At 55.3% G+C, this 17,337-nt stretch overlaps 1 protein-coding gene across 1 annotated transcript; it reads left to right on the top strand.

The window, feature by feature from the left end:
* Window positions 1–772: 772 nt before the first annotated feature.
* GRIN2C (glutamate ionotropic receptor NMDA type subunit 2C) lies at window positions 773–17,260 on the top strand (the record flags this gene model as incomplete). Its single annotated transcript, XM_080924224.1, has 13 exons — window positions 773–803; window positions 6,117–6,530; window positions 8,641–9,239; window positions 9,546–9,660; window positions 10,622–10,833; window positions 11,002–11,167; window positions 11,426–11,579; window positions 12,853–12,978; window positions 13,087–13,316; window positions 13,657–13,817; window positions 14,229–14,416; window positions 15,570–15,802; window positions 16,130–17,260. The coding sequence occupies exons 2-13, from the start codon at window positions 6,132–6,134 to the stop codon at window positions 17,258–17,260; spliced, it is 3,714 nt and encodes a 1,237-aa protein (XP_080780350.1). The 5' UTR covers window positions 773–803; window positions 6,117–6,131.
* Window positions 17,261–17,337: the final 77 nt, after the last annotated feature.

Below are 17,337 nucleotides of genomic sequence, written 5' to 3'. Positions count from 1 at the left end.
CACATTCCAGTCACTGGTGCTAAGTCCCTTACAACTCTGACCTGCTGACCTCGATGCCTGGTGCCCCTAGGATAGAGAAACAATGACAAAAGGTGCCCCAGTCTCTCCTGGGTACTGGCAGGCTTGGCTTGGCCCTCCAATCTCCACACACTCTGTGCCCTCCCATTTTCAAGCTTCCGGACAAATCCACAAGCCTTTTCAAAAAACTACTTCAGCCTACGGCAGTTGAAGGCCTCTTATGGGAGCAAGATGCTGGCCTTACTTTATAAACTGAAAGAGTCTCGAAATTAACTGGCCCAAGGTCACACAGCTAGGGAACTGAGGGCTCAAAAAGCAGGGCTCCTAGCAAGCTGGTGTTTTTCTCTGAGGTTGCCTTTGCTTCTGAGCATCGGGTCTGGGGACAGGGTCCCTGAACAGAAGAAAGGAGAGGGGGCTAGCTAGGAGCACAGACTGGCAGGGAGTGGCCTGGATGGGCCAGAGGGGCACGGGTGGCCAGCTGGGGCGGGCCAGGGCGGGGCGGAGGCAACCGGCGGTGGCGAGCTCCATCACAGTAGGCTGGTGAGCCCTGAGAACGGGAGGCGCGCCTCTGCGCAGCCCGGGACACAGCCCCGCTACGGGGCACGGGCCGGGCGCGGGGGCGGGCGGCATCCAGGCCGCGCCACCCGCACTGGTCCCGCCGCGCCCGGCTCCGGTGCCCGCCGAGCTCGCAGCCAGCGTGCCAGCTCGCGGGGGCTGGCGCTGGGACGAGCACCGCGCGGGAGACAGTCGCGGGCTCTGGGCGTGGGTGCAGCGCCCCTTCCCCGGTGAGTGGTGGCCGAGGGCTGGCGGCGAGCGGGGGGCGCCAACTTCGTAAGCAACTTAAGGGGCTCCAGCGCCGCTCTGGCAAGGACGGTGGAGACAGACGCGGGACACCTGAGACAGTCCGGCCAGCTCAGGGGTCTGGGGGGGACCACGACCCTCGGGAACCGGACTGGTGGTGTGGACCTGGGCACAGAGGAGACGAGGAGAAACAGGCTGGGGAGACAGACTGGCCGCGGGCACGAGGGAAGGACACGGGCAGAAAGCCCAAGGCGTCTGTCCCTAGGGTCCTGGAGCTTTCTTCCCTTTGCCTGGAACGGTGGCCCGGCCAGGCTGGGCATAGTCCCCAGACGCGGGAGTCTGGATTGCCTGGTCCAACTGTTGCAGGTAGAAGCCGCTGGGGCAAGAAACCGGGCAGGGGCCAAGAGCCAGGGCTGAGGCTGGGTACGACCAGAGAGCGGGGAACTGGAAAGGACACAGAGCTCAGAGAGCAAAAACGGAGCTATAGCAGTTGGTGAGCTGGTCCCTGCTGGGTACCTGCTGCGCTCATCTACCTTCCACGGACCCTCTTTGGGGTGAGTCCTCCCCCCAGGCCCTCCGCTTCCCACTCTCTTTCTTCCACCTCCCTGTAACACCCCATCGCCTGACCTCTGACAATCAGTGGGTTTCTGGGGTGACAGGATTTTCCCAGACGCCGACCCCCATGTCTTGGTTCCCCTCAGCTCTGAGGGCTCCAAAAGGAGGATGGGAGGAAAAGGCGATGGGAGAGCCTGCGCTCTGGTACCCTGGGCCCTGGAAGCACCAGCTGGCAGCTGTGGTCTCCTGGGGCTCCAACCAGGATCCCCGACGGCTGAGCGAAGCCTGAGCCTCTGGCCGCAGAAGGCGTTTTGTACTTGGCCTAGGCGAGTAGGGGGGCTCTGACTACCAAAGACGAGGGCACCTAGCCGGCTGCAAATCTCCCAAGGGCTGGTTTTGGCGACTCTTCAAAGGTCCTGCTGGGAGACAGGCAGAAATTCCCGCTGGGTCGGGCGCTGACCCCATTTGCTCACTGTTTCCCAACCCTCCCTTCCCAATGAGACATCTGGTATAACACCCTCGGTCTTCAGATGGTGGCCCAGTCCTGGCCCCATAAGCAATCCCCCACCACCAGTGGCCACAGAAAAATTTGGAGAAGATACCGTGCTACTGGCTTTTTTTGAGCAGATCCAGTGTCTGCCTTTGAGCTAGTTTCTAAACTTGTTAAAAATAAGAACGTGAAAGGGACAGGTCGACAGGAAACTGGCCGCCTGGGGGTTCACTCTGGAAAACCACCTGGGTTGGGTCTTGACCCACAGGCCCCCCTGCCAGGCTATCTCGGCCATCCCCTGCCCAAGGGCTTGAGATCCAGACCTAACTTGGGGTTGTGGGGTGAAGACCTAGAACTGGGGCTGGGGTTGTGGAGAGGGTTCAGGGGTCAGTGACAAGGTTGGGGGCTCAGAGTGCATGGTGCTCAATTTGGCCGCCAGGAGGCGTGGCGCGGGTCCCCGCGCCCGGAGTCACCGCCACTGCCGCCGCATCGCGAGTGTCCTTGAGCGGCGAGTGATGGTAGCTCTTCGGTGCTTGCGCCCCCTCCTCCCGCAGGGGCAGCCAGATGCCACGTTCCCTATGAATTATTTATCGCCGGCCTAAAAATACCCCGAACTTCACAGCCCCAGAGTAAGATTCCTACAAGGGGAGGGGGCGGGGCGCCCCCGGGGGCTGAGAGGGATCAGCCGGGAGGGGGCAGGTATTATTGGAAAAGGCAGAACTCTGTGTTCCCACCAATGTGGACCACAGAGGGGTTATGTCTTTCCCGGCGCTTGGGGTGTTAGTGGGGCAGAGAAGGAAAGAGACAAGGATTAGAGGAGGGGTCATCACGGTGAGGGTCCCTCACTGGCAAGAATCATCAGCCTAGCTGAAGGATATGCTTTGGTACTGGAGCTCCTGGACCTTGGGAGTGGGGCGCCATTAATGTCCCAAGTTAGGGAGTGTGTACGTGTACCTACGGCCTTGTCAAGGAGCCTGCGTGTGACTGGGGGTTGGTGGAGGCAGAAGAGAAGGTCCCTGAACATGTGCGGTTGATAGAACCTTTCAAGGGGTGAAGAATGTTCTAAACGACTGGTCACTGCCAACCTCTCCCCTGTACTTGGGGACCAGGTGTTCAGCAAATACGCCCCTAAAGACCCTTTAGGAAAGAGTGTCATCAGAGATACACAAAAACCCAATAATGATGGGGGAGGGGCCTGAGGAGGACCAGCTCCCAGCTCCACACCCTGCATGAAGGATCAGTGGGACCCAAACCCTGTCTTTTTCCTGGGGGTCCAGCGCCGATGAGTCAAGATTAGGCACAGAAACCTACAGAGGAGGGACTCAGGTTGTGCTCTGAAAGACAACAGACTCTTGTTAGGAAGAGGTTTCTCTTGCAGGAGGAACAAATTAAAGACGGCTCACCACTAGTTTAGCAGGGGTGAGTATCGAAGAAGAAGACAGTGAAGTTGGGTTGGCTTGTTGGGCATTGGTAGTTCATTTGTGGGTACCAAAGAGCTTTCCCACTTGACCCTTGTCACAGGGACCAGGTGGGAGTTGTAGCAGTTAGGAGGCAGGAAGCAGATGGGAAGGAGAGGTTGGGGGCCAGGGACACAGGATGGGAAATGTGCCATCTTGTGAGGAGATGCCCTGTCACACGTTTTTTGTAAGCTCAGGGACCTGCTGGCTTTCAACCTGCCTCAACTTTCCCCTCTCTCCAGCCTTAACCCAGGAGGGTATTTTTACAGCGGAGGGAAGCTGGCGAGGAGCAGCCTCTCTTTGGAGTTGGGAGAGAACCCAAGCCCTTCCTCCAGACTCTCATTGTTTTGAGGAAATAAAACAGGGCACTTGTGTGATTTTAAAATTACAGGTACCGATACTAATAAAAATGGAAAGTCCCAGGCGCGATGCACACATGTCTTTAATCTCAGCGCTCTGAAGCAGACAGAGGCAGCCAGGTCTCTGAGTTCTGGTCTGCGAAGTGAGTTGTAGGTCAGCAGGGGCTGCATACTGAAACCGTGCCTCAAAATAAATAAGTAAATGGAAAAAGAATCAGGTAACATTCAAATAGAATAGTGTTGATTTGTTTATTGGTTTTGTTTTCCTTTTTATTTTGAGGCAGGGTTTGTCTGTGTCGCCCTGGCTGCCCTGGAATTCTTACTCTATAGATCCTGCCTCTACCTTCTGAGTGCTGAGCATTAATGGCATGCACTACCATGCCTGGCTTAATAGTATCATTTTATTCAACACATCCCCAAAATACTATTTTAACATGTAGTGACTATAAAAATAGTAATGAGAAAAGTTGGAAGGCTGGCTCAATGGGGAGTTTTTCAAATAAACATGAGGACCAGTGTGTTTAGATCCTCAGAGTGTGTGTAAATTTTGGATGGGCACTGTAGCTCGCCTGAATTCCACTGCTCTGGGATCAAAGGAAAGACTCAGCCTTATTGAATAAGGTGAGGTGTAAGGCAGGCTGACTTCTGATGCCTCAGGCCTACACACACACACACACACACACACACACACACGTGTGTGTGTGTGTGCGTGAACACTCACATGCACAAATATTATTGAGATAGTTTGCACACTTACATACTTTCCACACCATCTATGATGGACAGTGTCATGCTTGGAAATTGAACAGTCCAGGCCAAATGGTGTGGTGTGACTTAGGATCTCATCCTAGACCCAATGATGCCTCCAAGCTGCTGTTCACAGACACGGAGAGATCTCACGGGTTTTAGTAAATCCAGGGCATTCCTTCCCCAGCTGCCAATTCCTCCTTCTACCACCTTCGAGCTCAAAGCCCTGACCTGTTAATTTTCTTCTCACCTGTCAATAATAACACTCTTTGCCCTTATCAGCTCCTTGTACCTATGTGAACAAGTGTTAGATCCTTAGCTAGGAGAAGGCATGCTGGGAGGAGAGTAGGGATGGCAGGGTCTGATGCAAAAAGAGTTTAGAGAAAAGAGGTGGGAGGAGCTAATGACAGTCTGCTGGTTCTGCAGCTTCAGCTTCCATATCTCCCCCACGTTACATCTTACCACGCAGCAACTTATCAGAGGAAGGTGATCCGTACGCATGTCACACTTCCTAACTAGAAAGTTCCCTTTTGTGGTCTCCTTCAAAGTTGTCTTTTTAGCCAAGAGGAGAGGTTCATTCATGCACACTCCCTGGAGACCCCTTAGAACTGGAGACTGGTGGGAAGTTTCTGTGGAGTGTCACATAAGACATGAGTCTTGGGGGCTGGAGAGATGGCTCAGCGGTTACTGACTGCTCTTCCAGAGGTCCTGAGTTCAATTCCCAGCAACCACATGATGGCTCACAACCATCTGTAATGGGATCCGATGCCTTCTAGTGTCTGAAGACAGCTACAGTGTACTCATAGACATAAAATAAGTAAATCTTAAAAAAAAAAAAGAAAGAAATTAGTCTTGGAACAAAAGGGAGCAATCTGCAGAGCAGAGGAAAGGAAGGTCTAGAAGAAGCCAGGGCTGCTCTGTGGGTTTCCAGACTCTATCCCTGGAGGGTGTCAAGTGCCTCCTGGGTAAGCTGCTTGGGTTGAATCTGAATCTCTGTGGCAAAGGTGTGCAAATTTCCTGCCAGGGGGCTGGAGTGGCAGGCCCACTGCGATCCTTTTTCAACTCTTCCTGGTTGCTTTTGTTGGGGGTGGGAAGAAGATGGAGAGGATGGTCACGGGCTGCATCCGCAGGTGCCCAAGAGTCAGGTTTCTCTCACCTGCTTAGCTCTTGGTCTTGATCCAGAACGAATCTGGTAGCAGACACACTCTGCCCCTTTGCTTAGATTCTAACGTACCAGCAATGGGATGGGAAATGTGGATACAAGTTGGGCAGCTCAGGGCTTCTGGTGTCCTGAACCCAAGGGAGTTGTCCTTGGTCACCCTGCTTCAGCGGGCTGTTTTAAATGAGCTGGCTGAGGGGAAGGTGGCAAAAGCATATACAAGCTGTAGAGGAGAAGATCTGCCAGGCAGAGCCACACGGCAAAGATCCAGGGGCTGTCACAGTGAGTGGGACAGTAGTCACTCTGATGAGAGATAGATGGAAGCTTCAGTTTGGTTGTAGAAGTGCACTGAGCTATAGGAGTGCTCAGCTAACCTGTCTTCTTTTTTTTTCTTTGTCTGTGTCTGTCTGTCTCTGCCTCTCCTGTGTAGGGAGGTTCTCTCTTCTCTGTCCTCTGGCTGTGTGTTCTCTGTCCCTTACCTTCTGTTTGTCCATCTACCTCTCTCTGCGCCTGCTCTGATTTCTCTGCAGGACCCTCCAGTGGACATGGGTGGGGCCCTGGGGCCCGCCCTGCTGCTCACTTCACTCCTCGGTGCTTGGGCGGGGCTGGGCACAGGGCAGGGAGAACAGGCCGTGACCGTGGCAGTGGTGTTTGGCAGCTCTGGGCCACTGCAGGCCCAGGCCGGGACTCGCCTCACCTCCCAGAACTTCCTGGACCTGCCACTAGAGATCCAGCCGCTCACCGTTGGGGTCAACAATACCAACCCCAGCAGCATCCTCACCCAAATCTGTGGGCTTCTGGGTGCTGCCCGCGTCCACGGCATCGTCTTTGAGGACAACGTGGACACCGAGGCGGTGGCCCAGCTACTGGACTTCGTCTCCTCCCAGACCCACGTGCCCATCCTCAGCATCAGCGGAGGCTCTGCTGTGGTCCTCACCCCCAAGGTGCCTGTCTGATTTCTCATCTCTTCCTGAGCCCACAGCTAGACTGGAGCTAGAGTGTAGCTGTGGGGGGAGGACGTTCTTTGGTTACAAAGTATCAATTTGTGTCTGGGTGAGGTGGGCAGATGGCTTTCCGGCAGTGTTGGCGAAGTTATCTCCTCTGCTTCTCCACCTCTCATTGGTCAGGTCTCAGGACACTGAGAATTCACCTGCAGGGGATGGCACTACAGGGCTATGTCTCTGCTCCAGGCATGGAGAAGACAGGCATACTTGATCTCCTGAGGAGCACGTTCCCAACACATATTCATATGTAATTCCAACTGACAGGCGTTTTGAAGGAAAGACAGATGCCCCCAGGGAAGGAGTCTCACAGGGCCTGTTTGGATAGGGTGTTAGTCAGATATGATTTAAAAATATATTGTATTTATTTATATTCCAGTCATTGCACCCCCTGGCTGCCCCTCCCACAGTTCCTCATCCCATTCCTTCTCCCCCTTGCCTCCGAGAGGGTGCTCCCCCACCTACCAGGCCTCCCCCTTCCCTCAAAGACCACGGAGGCCAGTGTGATCCTGTGTGTGATCCTTGCTGGTGGTTCAGTCTCGGGGAGCTCCCCAGGGGATCCGGGTTAGTTGAGACAGCTGGTTTTCTCATGGGATTGCTCTCCAGATATGAGCTTTTAAACAAATGATGTCTGCTCTGAGACCCGAGGCTAAGGGGGACTTAGAAGGGTAATAGGATCTGCTGGGATCTTTTTGATGACAGAGAGAAAGAAGCCTGGAGAAGGAGGTGGGTCTCGCCACTTAGGAAGCATTTAACTTTAATCTAAGTAAGGGCAGTCATGGGAAGAGTTGAGGGGACGACTGGTCTGATTTGCTTCTATTTCATCGCCACTCCATCACAGAGAAATTTGCGAACACACAGGAAAAGTATAAAGGCTCACCACCCATCTCCTGTGCACCTTGGCTCGACCCCCCCGCCCCCCTCCCCCCATGCTCACCCCTGTCCACTTCTGCCTCTGTTGAGGTAAACAGAAGCAAATGTCCACGCAGCTTATGATCCACCCAGAAATATTTCAGTGTGTACCTCCAGCAGACGAGAAAGCTTAAAAAAATAAAACCGTCATACATTATCACGTCTAAACTAAATAACAAAAATGCCTCAGCCTCCTCAAATATCCAGCCAGGGCCCACATCTCCCCACCATCTCATAAATGTCATACATGTTTATTTTTAAGTCTGGTTTTGCTTGGAACAGGAGCCAAGCAATGAGGTTCATTCATGGTGGCCAGTGGCTATGGCTTTAAAGTCTCCATCTTTGCATTTTCTCTGAGATAGGGAAATCTGCTGCCTGGGCTACAGTCTAGAACTTACTATGTAGACCAGGTTGGTCTTGAACTTGTGGGGACCCTCTGGTTTCTACTTCCCAAGTGCTTCGGTTGCAGGCATGTGCTACCTCACCTTGCTTCTCCCGTTCTCTTTTAGTTGAAATGCATCTACAGAAGAAATGGGGTTTGGAGCCTATAGTTTCCCTTTTTAATGGGATGGCAGTGAAGAGGCATCTTGGGAGCAGCTATAGTGGCCCCAAGGAGACCTTATTCACCAAAGCTGGCAGTGCCGGGACTTTGGGGTGTTAGAGTGGATGTGAAGGAGCAACTTTCTCACTCTGGAGGCTCTGGTTATCTTCGGGCGGGTCTGGGCCTCCACGTCCAGAATTTTGTTTTTCCAAGACTCACGATTCAGTTGGTTTGGGCCTCGCTTCTCAAATTTCGCGGGTTCAAGGGAAACCCGGAAGAGCTTGTTCATATAGGCAGATTTCAGGAGTCACCCCGAAATTCTAATGGATGCCGTAGGTGTTGGGGTGTGGCTCGGACTTCTGCGTTTCTAATAAGTTCACTGACGGTGCTGAGGGTTCTGGTCCGTGGTCCAGCAGGGTCAGGTTGGGGGCCGGGATTTTAGTTGTAAAATTCCCCAGGTGACTCCAATTGGCTTCAGGGTCCCCGGGACACTGAAGCCCCTCCTACTTTAAGGTTTCAGGAGCAGGGTAGGGTGGAGCAGGGGAGCAGGACGAGGCTCGTTCTGTCCCGCCCCCTGCTGAGGCCCCGCCCCACCCCCAGGAGCCAGGCTCCGCCTTCTTACAGCTGGGCGTGTCCCTGGAGCAGCAGCTGCAGGTGCTGTTCAAGGTCCTGGAGGAATACGACTGGAGCGCGTTCGCTGTCATCACCAGCCTACACCCGGGCCACGCGCTCTTCCTCGAGGGCGTGCGCGCCGTCGCCGACGCCAGCTACCTGAGCTGGCGTCTACTGGACGTGCTCACGCTGGAGCTGGGCCCGGGTGGGCCGCGAGCGCGCACTCAGCGCCTGCTGCGCCAGGTCGACGCGCCGGTGCTGGTGGCCTACTGCTCCCGTGAAGAGGCCGAGGTGCTCTTTGCTGAGGCTGCACAGGCTGGCCTTGTGGGACCCGGGCACGTGTGGTTGGTACCTAATCTGGCGCTGGGAAGCACCGACGCACCCCCTGCAGCTTTCCCGGTGGGCCTCATCAGTGTGGTCACCGAAAGTTGGCGCCTTAGCCTACGCCAGAAGGTCCGCGACGGTGTGGCCATACTGGCCCTCGGTGCTCACAGCTATCGACGCCAGTACGGTACTCTGCCAGCCCCCGCTGGGGACTGCCGAAGCCACCCGGGACCTGTCAGCCCTGCTAGGGAGGCCTTCTACAGGTGAGCACCTACCTAGTCATGTGGGCCACTTCAGGGGACTTGAATGGCAGTGAGCTTAGAATCTCTATCCAGTTACCACTAGCAGATATGTCTGGGGTCAAATTCCTTCAGGTCTCTGGTTCTTAGAATCCTTATCTAAACAAACAGCAGGTTTTAGGGTATGAAAAGGCCAGTGAAGTCAACAGAGGGAGACTTTTAAAGTAATCACACGAATGCCCCATGATGGTGGTGCTATGGGGTGGCCTAGTCAGAGCCATATCCTGGGGTTCTGGGACACCCTGGCATCTCTCCGCCTCCCCTCCCCAGGCATCTGCTGAATGTCACCTGGGAGGGCCGAGACTTCTCTTTCAGCCCTGGTGGGTACCTGGTCCAGCCCACCATGGTTGTGATCGCCCTCAACCGGCACCGCCTGTGGGAGATGGTGAGGAGTGGGTGAGCCCAGGGGCCCTCTGTCCTCTGCTTCCTGGTGTTTCCCTGCAGCCGAGCAGAATCCCTCTGTCCACGTCCTTCACTGGGAAACCTTTGAGCCCCCCCTCTCCCCCTACTCCCACAATCCCCTGCTTTCTTTGCACTACTGAACTTAAGCGTTTCTGTCACATAGTCCTGGCTCTAGAGGAGTGACCAACATCTCTGCCAGTCAGCTGGACATGTAAATAACTAGAAATCTGTGCTTGAGATTGAGTACAGGTGTATGTGAAACAGTGTGGGTGCAGGGTTATTCATGCCTGTAACCCTAGTATTCAGGGGCGGAGGCAGGAGGATTGCTTCAAATCTGAGTCCAACTTGATCTATTTGATCTACATTGGGAGCTACAGGCCAGCAAGTGGCAAGAACCTGTTTTGCTCCCCAATAAAACAACAAAACAAAACAAACCACAACACAACACGATCCCAAACAGTAAGTGAGTAGAGAAAAAAGACAAGAATTTGTTTGCTTTCTAATGAGGGGACCAGGGAAGGTATTACTAAAGATCGGATGTCCAGTTGGACTTTCAAGGACTGAGAAGGAGCCTGGTAGGAAGGGGTGCTAATCTGGTGCAGACAAAAGGTTGTTCAATGATGTGGCAGGTGGTTCGGGGGTATGCGAGACAGTCTGAGCTTTAGGAAGGTGTTTTGGGCCAGCAGCAATGTGGTGAAAGCCTTGGAGATCACGGGGTCCAGGGCCTGGAGGAGGATGTGGGGAGCCTGCTCTTGTGTCTGGGTTCAGTCCTTGGCCTGTATTTCTGTCCTCCAAATGCCTTTGCCCCAAGACTCCCTCATCTGTCTGCCCTGGGTATCTTTAGGGTTCTTGGCCTCAGCAGATGGTCCGCAGATGCCCTGTCTAAGGGTAGCGGGTGGGTAACAGTACTTCGGGTCCTGGCTGAGGCTGGCTGTCCTCTGCAGGTGGGACGGTGGGATCACGGAGTCCTGTACATGAAGTATCCAGTTTGGCCTCGCTATAGCACTTCTCTGCAACCTGTGGTGGACAGCCGGCACCTGACAGTGGCCACACTGGAAGAAAGGCCCTTTGTCATTGTGGAGAGCCCCGACCCTGGCACAGGCGGCTGTGTGCCCAACACTGTGCCCTGCCGTAGACAGAGCAACCACAGCTTCAGGTCTGGTGTGAGCTGGGTGCTGTCATGGGGTGGGGGGTGTGGGGGCGGAAGTCAGCTGCTGCGCATGTGTCTCATGCTCAGGTGGGGGGTGGGGTTCCTATGGCAGGCTGGGAGGACCAGGTGGGGTTGAGGACTGTGAAGGGCTCTGACTCCCCGTGGTGGCTGCAGCAGCGGGGATGTAACCCCCTACACCAAGCTCTGTTGTAAGGGCTTCTGCATCGACATCCTCAAAAAGCTGGCCAAGGTGGTCAAGTTCTCCTACGACTTGTACCTGGTGACCAACGGCAAGCACGGCAAGAGGGTCCGTGGTGTGTGGAATGGTATGATCGGGGAGGTAGGTCCACCCCGGGGCTCAGCCAGATCCAACTGGGGCCACCCTGCTTGCTGCCAGATTTCATGTTTCCCTTAGCCATGTGGTCATGCAACTGGGCCGACAGCTCTGCATGATGAGCTTCTGGGAACTGTAACTCCGAGGACCCAGGGAGGGAGCAGCCAGTTCCACTGATGGGTGCTGGATGTACTTCCTGGATGGGGACTGGCGAGAATGCAAAAGTCCGTGGGGGGACCTCTCTGATGGCCTCCCGCCCTCTAGGTATACTACAAGCGGGCGGACATGGCCATCGGTTCCCTCACCATCAATGAGGAGCGCTCTGAGATTATAGACTTCTCTGTGCCTTTTGTGGAGACTGGCATCAGTGTAATGGTGGCAAGGAGCAACGGCACCGTCTCCCCCTCGGCTTTTCTGGGTGAGGTCTGGGTGGCCAGCGGAGACTCTGGGCACCAAGGGGTCCATGGGTGTGTGGGGCGGGGCTATGAACGGAAAGGTGAAGTTTCAGGTGGAGCCAAGCGTATTATGCTTGGGAGTCTTGGAGGGGGGTAGGAGGTGAGTGAAGAGGAACTGGAAGGAGTGATGTTAACGTTAGTGGGCTCTAAGCGAGGGCAGGTGAGAAGAACCGATCAGACAGGCCAGCAGAGCCACCGATGTGAGGGCAGATTGGTAGGCTGGCTACTTACTGACTGTGCTGAAGGTTAGACCGCAGACCAAGGATGAAGCGTGTAGGGATCATGAGAGAGGTGCTAGTGGTTTTCTTACTGCATTAGGAACCCTGCATTTTGAGAATCAGCCCCATGTTTCAGGCCCCCAAGCCAGGTTCAGGGTTGGACAGTACAACTATGTCCCTTCCCTTTCCAGAGTGACCGATGGGACATCAGGTGGGGTTTGCAGTGGGAAGTAGCTCAGAGAGGTGGGGACAGGTAGGATGCTGGGAAGGGGGTGAGACTCCAGTGTGAGACTCCAACTGCCACCTTTCCGGGGTGGCTTTAAAGAAAGACACAGAGCCAAGAGTGGTGTCACAGGGCATTTTAATCCCAGCATTTGGGGGGGCTGAGGCAAACTGTACAAGTTCAAGACCAGCTGGGTTTGCACAGTGATAGTACACACACACACACACACACACACACACACACACACACACACAAGACCAGCTGGGTTTGCACAGTGATAGTACACACACACACACACACACACACACAGAGAGAGAGAGAGAGAGAGAGAGAGAGAGAGAGAGAGAGGCAGGCACAGAACCTCTCTAAGTGAATTCTCCAGCCACAGAAAAGAGAGACACCTCCATCCAACCCCACTTCCTAGGATGATGGCATTTCCAGCAAGGGAGCAAGGGCTCCAGACAGCACCTGGTTCTTAGTCCAGCAGACAGTCTCTGGAGGGTCTTGAATTTGCAGTAAGACCTGACCTCAGAGCCTCGCCCTCCAGGAAGGGATCAGAACCCTCTCCAGTAACAGGCCCTGCAGGGGATGTGGGAGCTATGCAGAGTTACAATGGAGTCATGTGTGCTCTCAGGCAGAACACTATACACTGTCCTTCCTTAGGCTCTTGGGGAGGGGGGTTCTGCTGCTCTGAGGGTCAGGGACCTGCTCTGCACATGTCTCCAGATGTTGCTTCTTGGTACAGTTGGAATGGGGTGGAGCCCAGGTCTCTGAGCCACTTGCCTTGGTCCCCAGAACCCTACAGCCCTGCCGTGTGGGTGATGATGTTTGTAATGTGCCTCACCGTGGTTGCCGTCACTGTCTTCATGTTCGAGTACTTCAGTCCCGTCAGCTACAACCAGAACCTCACCAAGGGCAAGAGTAAGCTGTCACATGGGCCTGGATGGAGGGACAGGGGTGGACCGGCCAGTGGTGAAATTTCCTCATGAGCCAGGCAGGCTCCAGTATCCCCTTCTTCTCACTCCCCAGAATCTGGTGGACCATCTTTCACCATTGGCAAGTCTGTGTGGTTGCTGTGGGCACTGGTCTTCAACAACTCTGTTCCCATCGAGAACCCCCGGGGTACCACCAGCAAGATCATGGTCCTGGTGTGGGCCTTCTTCGCTGTCATCTTCCTCGCTAGTTACACAGCCAATCTGGCAGCCTTCATGATCCAGGAGCAATACATCGACACTGTGTCGGGCCTTAGTGACAAGAAGGTTCCTGGGCCACAGCCAGGTGGAGGGTGGGGGCACACTATGGGTGGGGACAGACCTTAGAAGGGCAGACACAGGACAATCAGAGTCTGGGGGATTTGAACCAAGGCCGGAGTGGGGAGAATTTAAGGGTTCAGGGAGAAGGACCCATGATGACTGTTCAGGTCCACAGACTGAGTGGCCTTGGCTAAGTCTTCTGTCCCAGGCTTTTGAGTTTCCATTTGTAAAAGATAGGAGAGGCCTGGGCTGTGTCTAAGGCTGTGCAGGACAGACTTGGGGCTGGGGCTCTGGTACTCGGGGGGCTAGACGAAGAGGGTGGGAGTGGTTTGCTCTCTGCCTGTAGTTTCAGCGGCCTCAAGACCAATACCCACCCTTCCGTTTTGGCACGGTACCTAACGGCAGCACAGAGAGGAACATTCGCAGCAACTACCGTGACATGCACACCCACATGGTCAAGTTCAACCAGCGCTCAGTGGAGGATGCTCTCACAAGCCTGAAGATGGGGTGGGTCCCCAGCCCTGCATCCTCCTCTGCCTCTGGCTCCATGTCTCCCCGGAAGGCACCCTTAGGCATCCCTTCCTTAGAGACCCAGGGTGGGGACAGTGGAGCTGGCATGTCTTGTGGGGCTCCTGGGTAGGGATGAGGAAGTCTTGAGGCAGAGTTGGAAGGGATAGTGGATATTTACCGTATGAGCCAGACGTTTGAGGTAGTGGCTAAAAACTTTGCAGACTTTTAAGAGCAAAAGGGGACAAGCAGAAGAACTGTAAACTCTAGGGCATTCTCTATCCTTTCTGAGGCACGAGAAAGAGGTCCTTGCACTTCCCTGGTGGTGGGTGCAGGCTCCTGTTCTCAGAGCCTTGTTCAGGCTCTTCCCTCTCATCTGCATGAGTCCTTGGCCCTTCGGCATGTCTCTAGGAAGCTGGACGCCTTCATCTATGATGCTGCTGTGCTCAACTACATGGCAGGCAAGGACGAAGGCTGCAAGCTGGTCACCATTGGGTCTGGCAAAGTCTTCGCTACCACCGGCTATGGCATTGCCATGCAGAAAGACTCCCACTGGAAACGGGCCATAGACCTGGCGCTCCTGCAGTTCCTGGGGGATGGTGAGTACCACCAGCTTTAGGATCCAGGGTGGACCACAGCTCTGTGGTTATTAGCATCTTAACTATCATTCTTGTGTGCAAAGAGCCTCTGCAGGGAAAGGTCTCTGGGAGTGAGGTTGGGGCAGTTGAGGTACAAGTATGAAGAAAAGCTCAAGACCTAAGGAAGGGGTGACCTGCAAGGGGGAGCAAGGACTAGAACTGGAGGTTCCCCATAGGGTAAGGGAGGCAAGAAAATACTCAAGTTGCCTGGTGGGGGTTCTGAGTGGCTGAGCATCTCCCAAGAACCTTCTCATGTTATTTCCTAGATGGGTTCCTCTCTCCTGTCATCTTGAGACTACCCAGGTTAGGGCCAAACATCTGCCTACTCCCAAGCTGGAGGCAGGCTAGCCTTGGCAGCAGGGATCACTGGTTGGAATGGGCAGCCCAGCCTGTGCTTAATCCAGAGGAAGCTCAGCTTTCAGGACTTCTATCCTTAGCGGCAAATTGTTGTCTGAGCTCAGTGGACACCTGTAATTCTAGCAATCATGGGACAGAGAATACAGAGATCATGAGTTCAAGGTCAGCCTGAACTACAAATCCAAGAGCTTGTCTCAAAAGGAACAAAGCTGCAGAGACAGCTTAGTGACTAAAAGCATGGGTTATTCTTACAGAGAGCCTGAGTTTGGTTCCCAGAACCCACATCAGGTAGTTCACAAATGACGGTAACTCCAGCTTTAGGGGGACTGGATACATCTGAGATGGCTCAGCGGTTAAAGGCTCTGACTGCTCTTCCAGAGGTCCTGAGTTCAATTCCCAGCAACCACATGGTGGCTCACAACCACCTGTAATGGGATCTGATGCCCTCTTCCAGTGTGTCTGAAGACAGCTACACTGTACTCATAGACATTGAATAGATAATAATTAAAAAAGAAACAAAATAACAAAACCAAAACTTTACTGGGCATGTAAAGGGAGTAAGGCTGGCATTAATCTTGCAGCTAGCTTCTCTCTGCTCTCTCTTCTTGCTTACTGGGCAGGTTGCCCCTGTCCGGCCTCTGCTGGACTTCTTCCCCACTAGGAAACAAGGATGCATGACTGTCCTGTTCCCAGGCTTCGGGCAAGTGTTGGCAGGGTTGGTTAGAGGCATTCCTGAGTGGTGTATGTGCTCTGACAGGAGAGACACAGAAGCTGGAGACAGTGTGGCTCTCAGGGATCTGCCAGAACGAGAAGAACGAGGTGATGAGCAGCAAGCTGGACATTGACAACATGGCGGGCGTCTTCTACATGCTGTTGGTGGCCATGGGGCTGGCCCTCCTGGTCTTTGCCTGGGAGCACCTGGTCTACTGGAAACTTCGACACTCGGTGCCCAACTCATCCCAGCTAGACTTCCTGCTGGCTTTCAGCAGGGTAGGTGCCTGCCTCACCCGATATCCGTCTCAGTGTTAGACACAGCTGGCTGTAGATTCATTTAGGTGTAAAACAGATCGTGGGAAAGGTCCTGGCTTGTCAGCAAGGTGGGGCTTTGAATCCTCCCTGCCATTTGCCAGAAAGTGTTAGAACAAGTAAACCAGATACCTCATTCATCTGCACAACAGCACGTTGCCTGACGCACAGGGAGCAAGCACACAGTCGGGCTGTTAAAAAAGCTGTTGCTTAGAACAAGGCCTGGGACAGTGGTGGCAGGTCCCTGAGAAGATGGCTCAGCTCACGACCTGTCTTCCCTTTATTGACTAGGGCATCTACAGCTGCTTCAACGGGGTACAGAGCCTTCCGAGCCCTGCGCGGCCGCCCAGCCCGGACCTTACAGCAGGTTCAGCCCAGGCCAATGTGCTGAAGATGCTGCAGGCGGCTCGGGACATGGTGAATACAGCGGACGTGAGCGGCTCTTTGGACCGCGCCACTCGCACCATCGAAAACTGGGGCAACAGCCGCCGCACACCTGCTCCCAGCACCTCCGGCCCGCGGTCATCCACTCCCGGTCCTCCGGGACAACCGAGTCCCAGCGGCTGGGCGCCTCCCGGTGGGGGTCGCACCCCGCTAGCGCGCAGGGTCCCGCAGCCTCAGGCTCGCCCCGCGACCTGCCGGCCGCCTCGGCCCGACGAGTCCCGAGCATCCTGCAGGCACGCTTGGGACGCGCGGTGGCCGGCGCGAGTCGGGCATCAAGGATCGCACCTCTCGGCCTCCGAGCGGCGCGCGCTCCCGGAGCGCTCCCTGTTGCCCGCGCACTGCCACTACAGTTCCTTCCCTCGAGCGGAGAGGTCCGGGCGCCCCTTCCTCCCGCTTTTCCCGGAACCCCCGGAGCCCGACGACCTGCCGCTGCTCGGGCCAGAACAGCTGGCTCGACGGGAGGCTCTGCTGCGCGAGGCCTGGGCCCGGGGCCCGCGCCCTCGCCATGCTTCCCTGCCCAGCTCGGTGGCAGAAGCCTTTACTCGATCCAACCCTCTGCCTGCCAGGTGTACCGGTCACGCCTGCGCCTGCCCATGTCCCCAGAGTCGGCCATCCTGCAGGCGCTTGGCTCAGACACAGTCATTGCAGCTGCCGACCTACCGGGAGGCCTGTGTGGAGGGCGTACCAGCCGAGGTGGCCACCTGGCAGCCCAGACAGCACGTATGCCTGCACACCCATACCCACCTGCCGTTCTGTTGGGGGACTGTCTGCCGTCACCCTCCACCCTGTGCCAGCCACACCCCCTGGCTCACTGGAACCTGGGAGCCTCGGTCACACAGAGGCAGGACCCTGGGGCTAGGCACAGGGTACCGGGACAGTGGGGCGCTGGAAGAGGTCAGCAGGGAAGCCTGTGGGACACAAGGTTTTCCAAGGTCCTGCACCTGGAGGCGGATTTCCAGCCTGGAATCAGAAGTGTGAGGTACTGGCAGCTCTGGTTCTGGATTCTGTGGCTGGCCTTGGCCAGGTTTGGGGGACAGACAAGCTTGGACTCCTCT

Source organism: Micromys minutus (assembly GCF_963924665.1).
Source record: "Micromys minutus genome assembly, chromosome: 10".
Classification (NCBI taxonomy): domain Eukaryota; kingdom Metazoa; phylum Chordata; class Mammalia; order Rodentia; family Muridae; genus Micromys; species Micromys minutus.
This window is presented reverse-complemented; position numbering and strand designations above follow the sequence as displayed.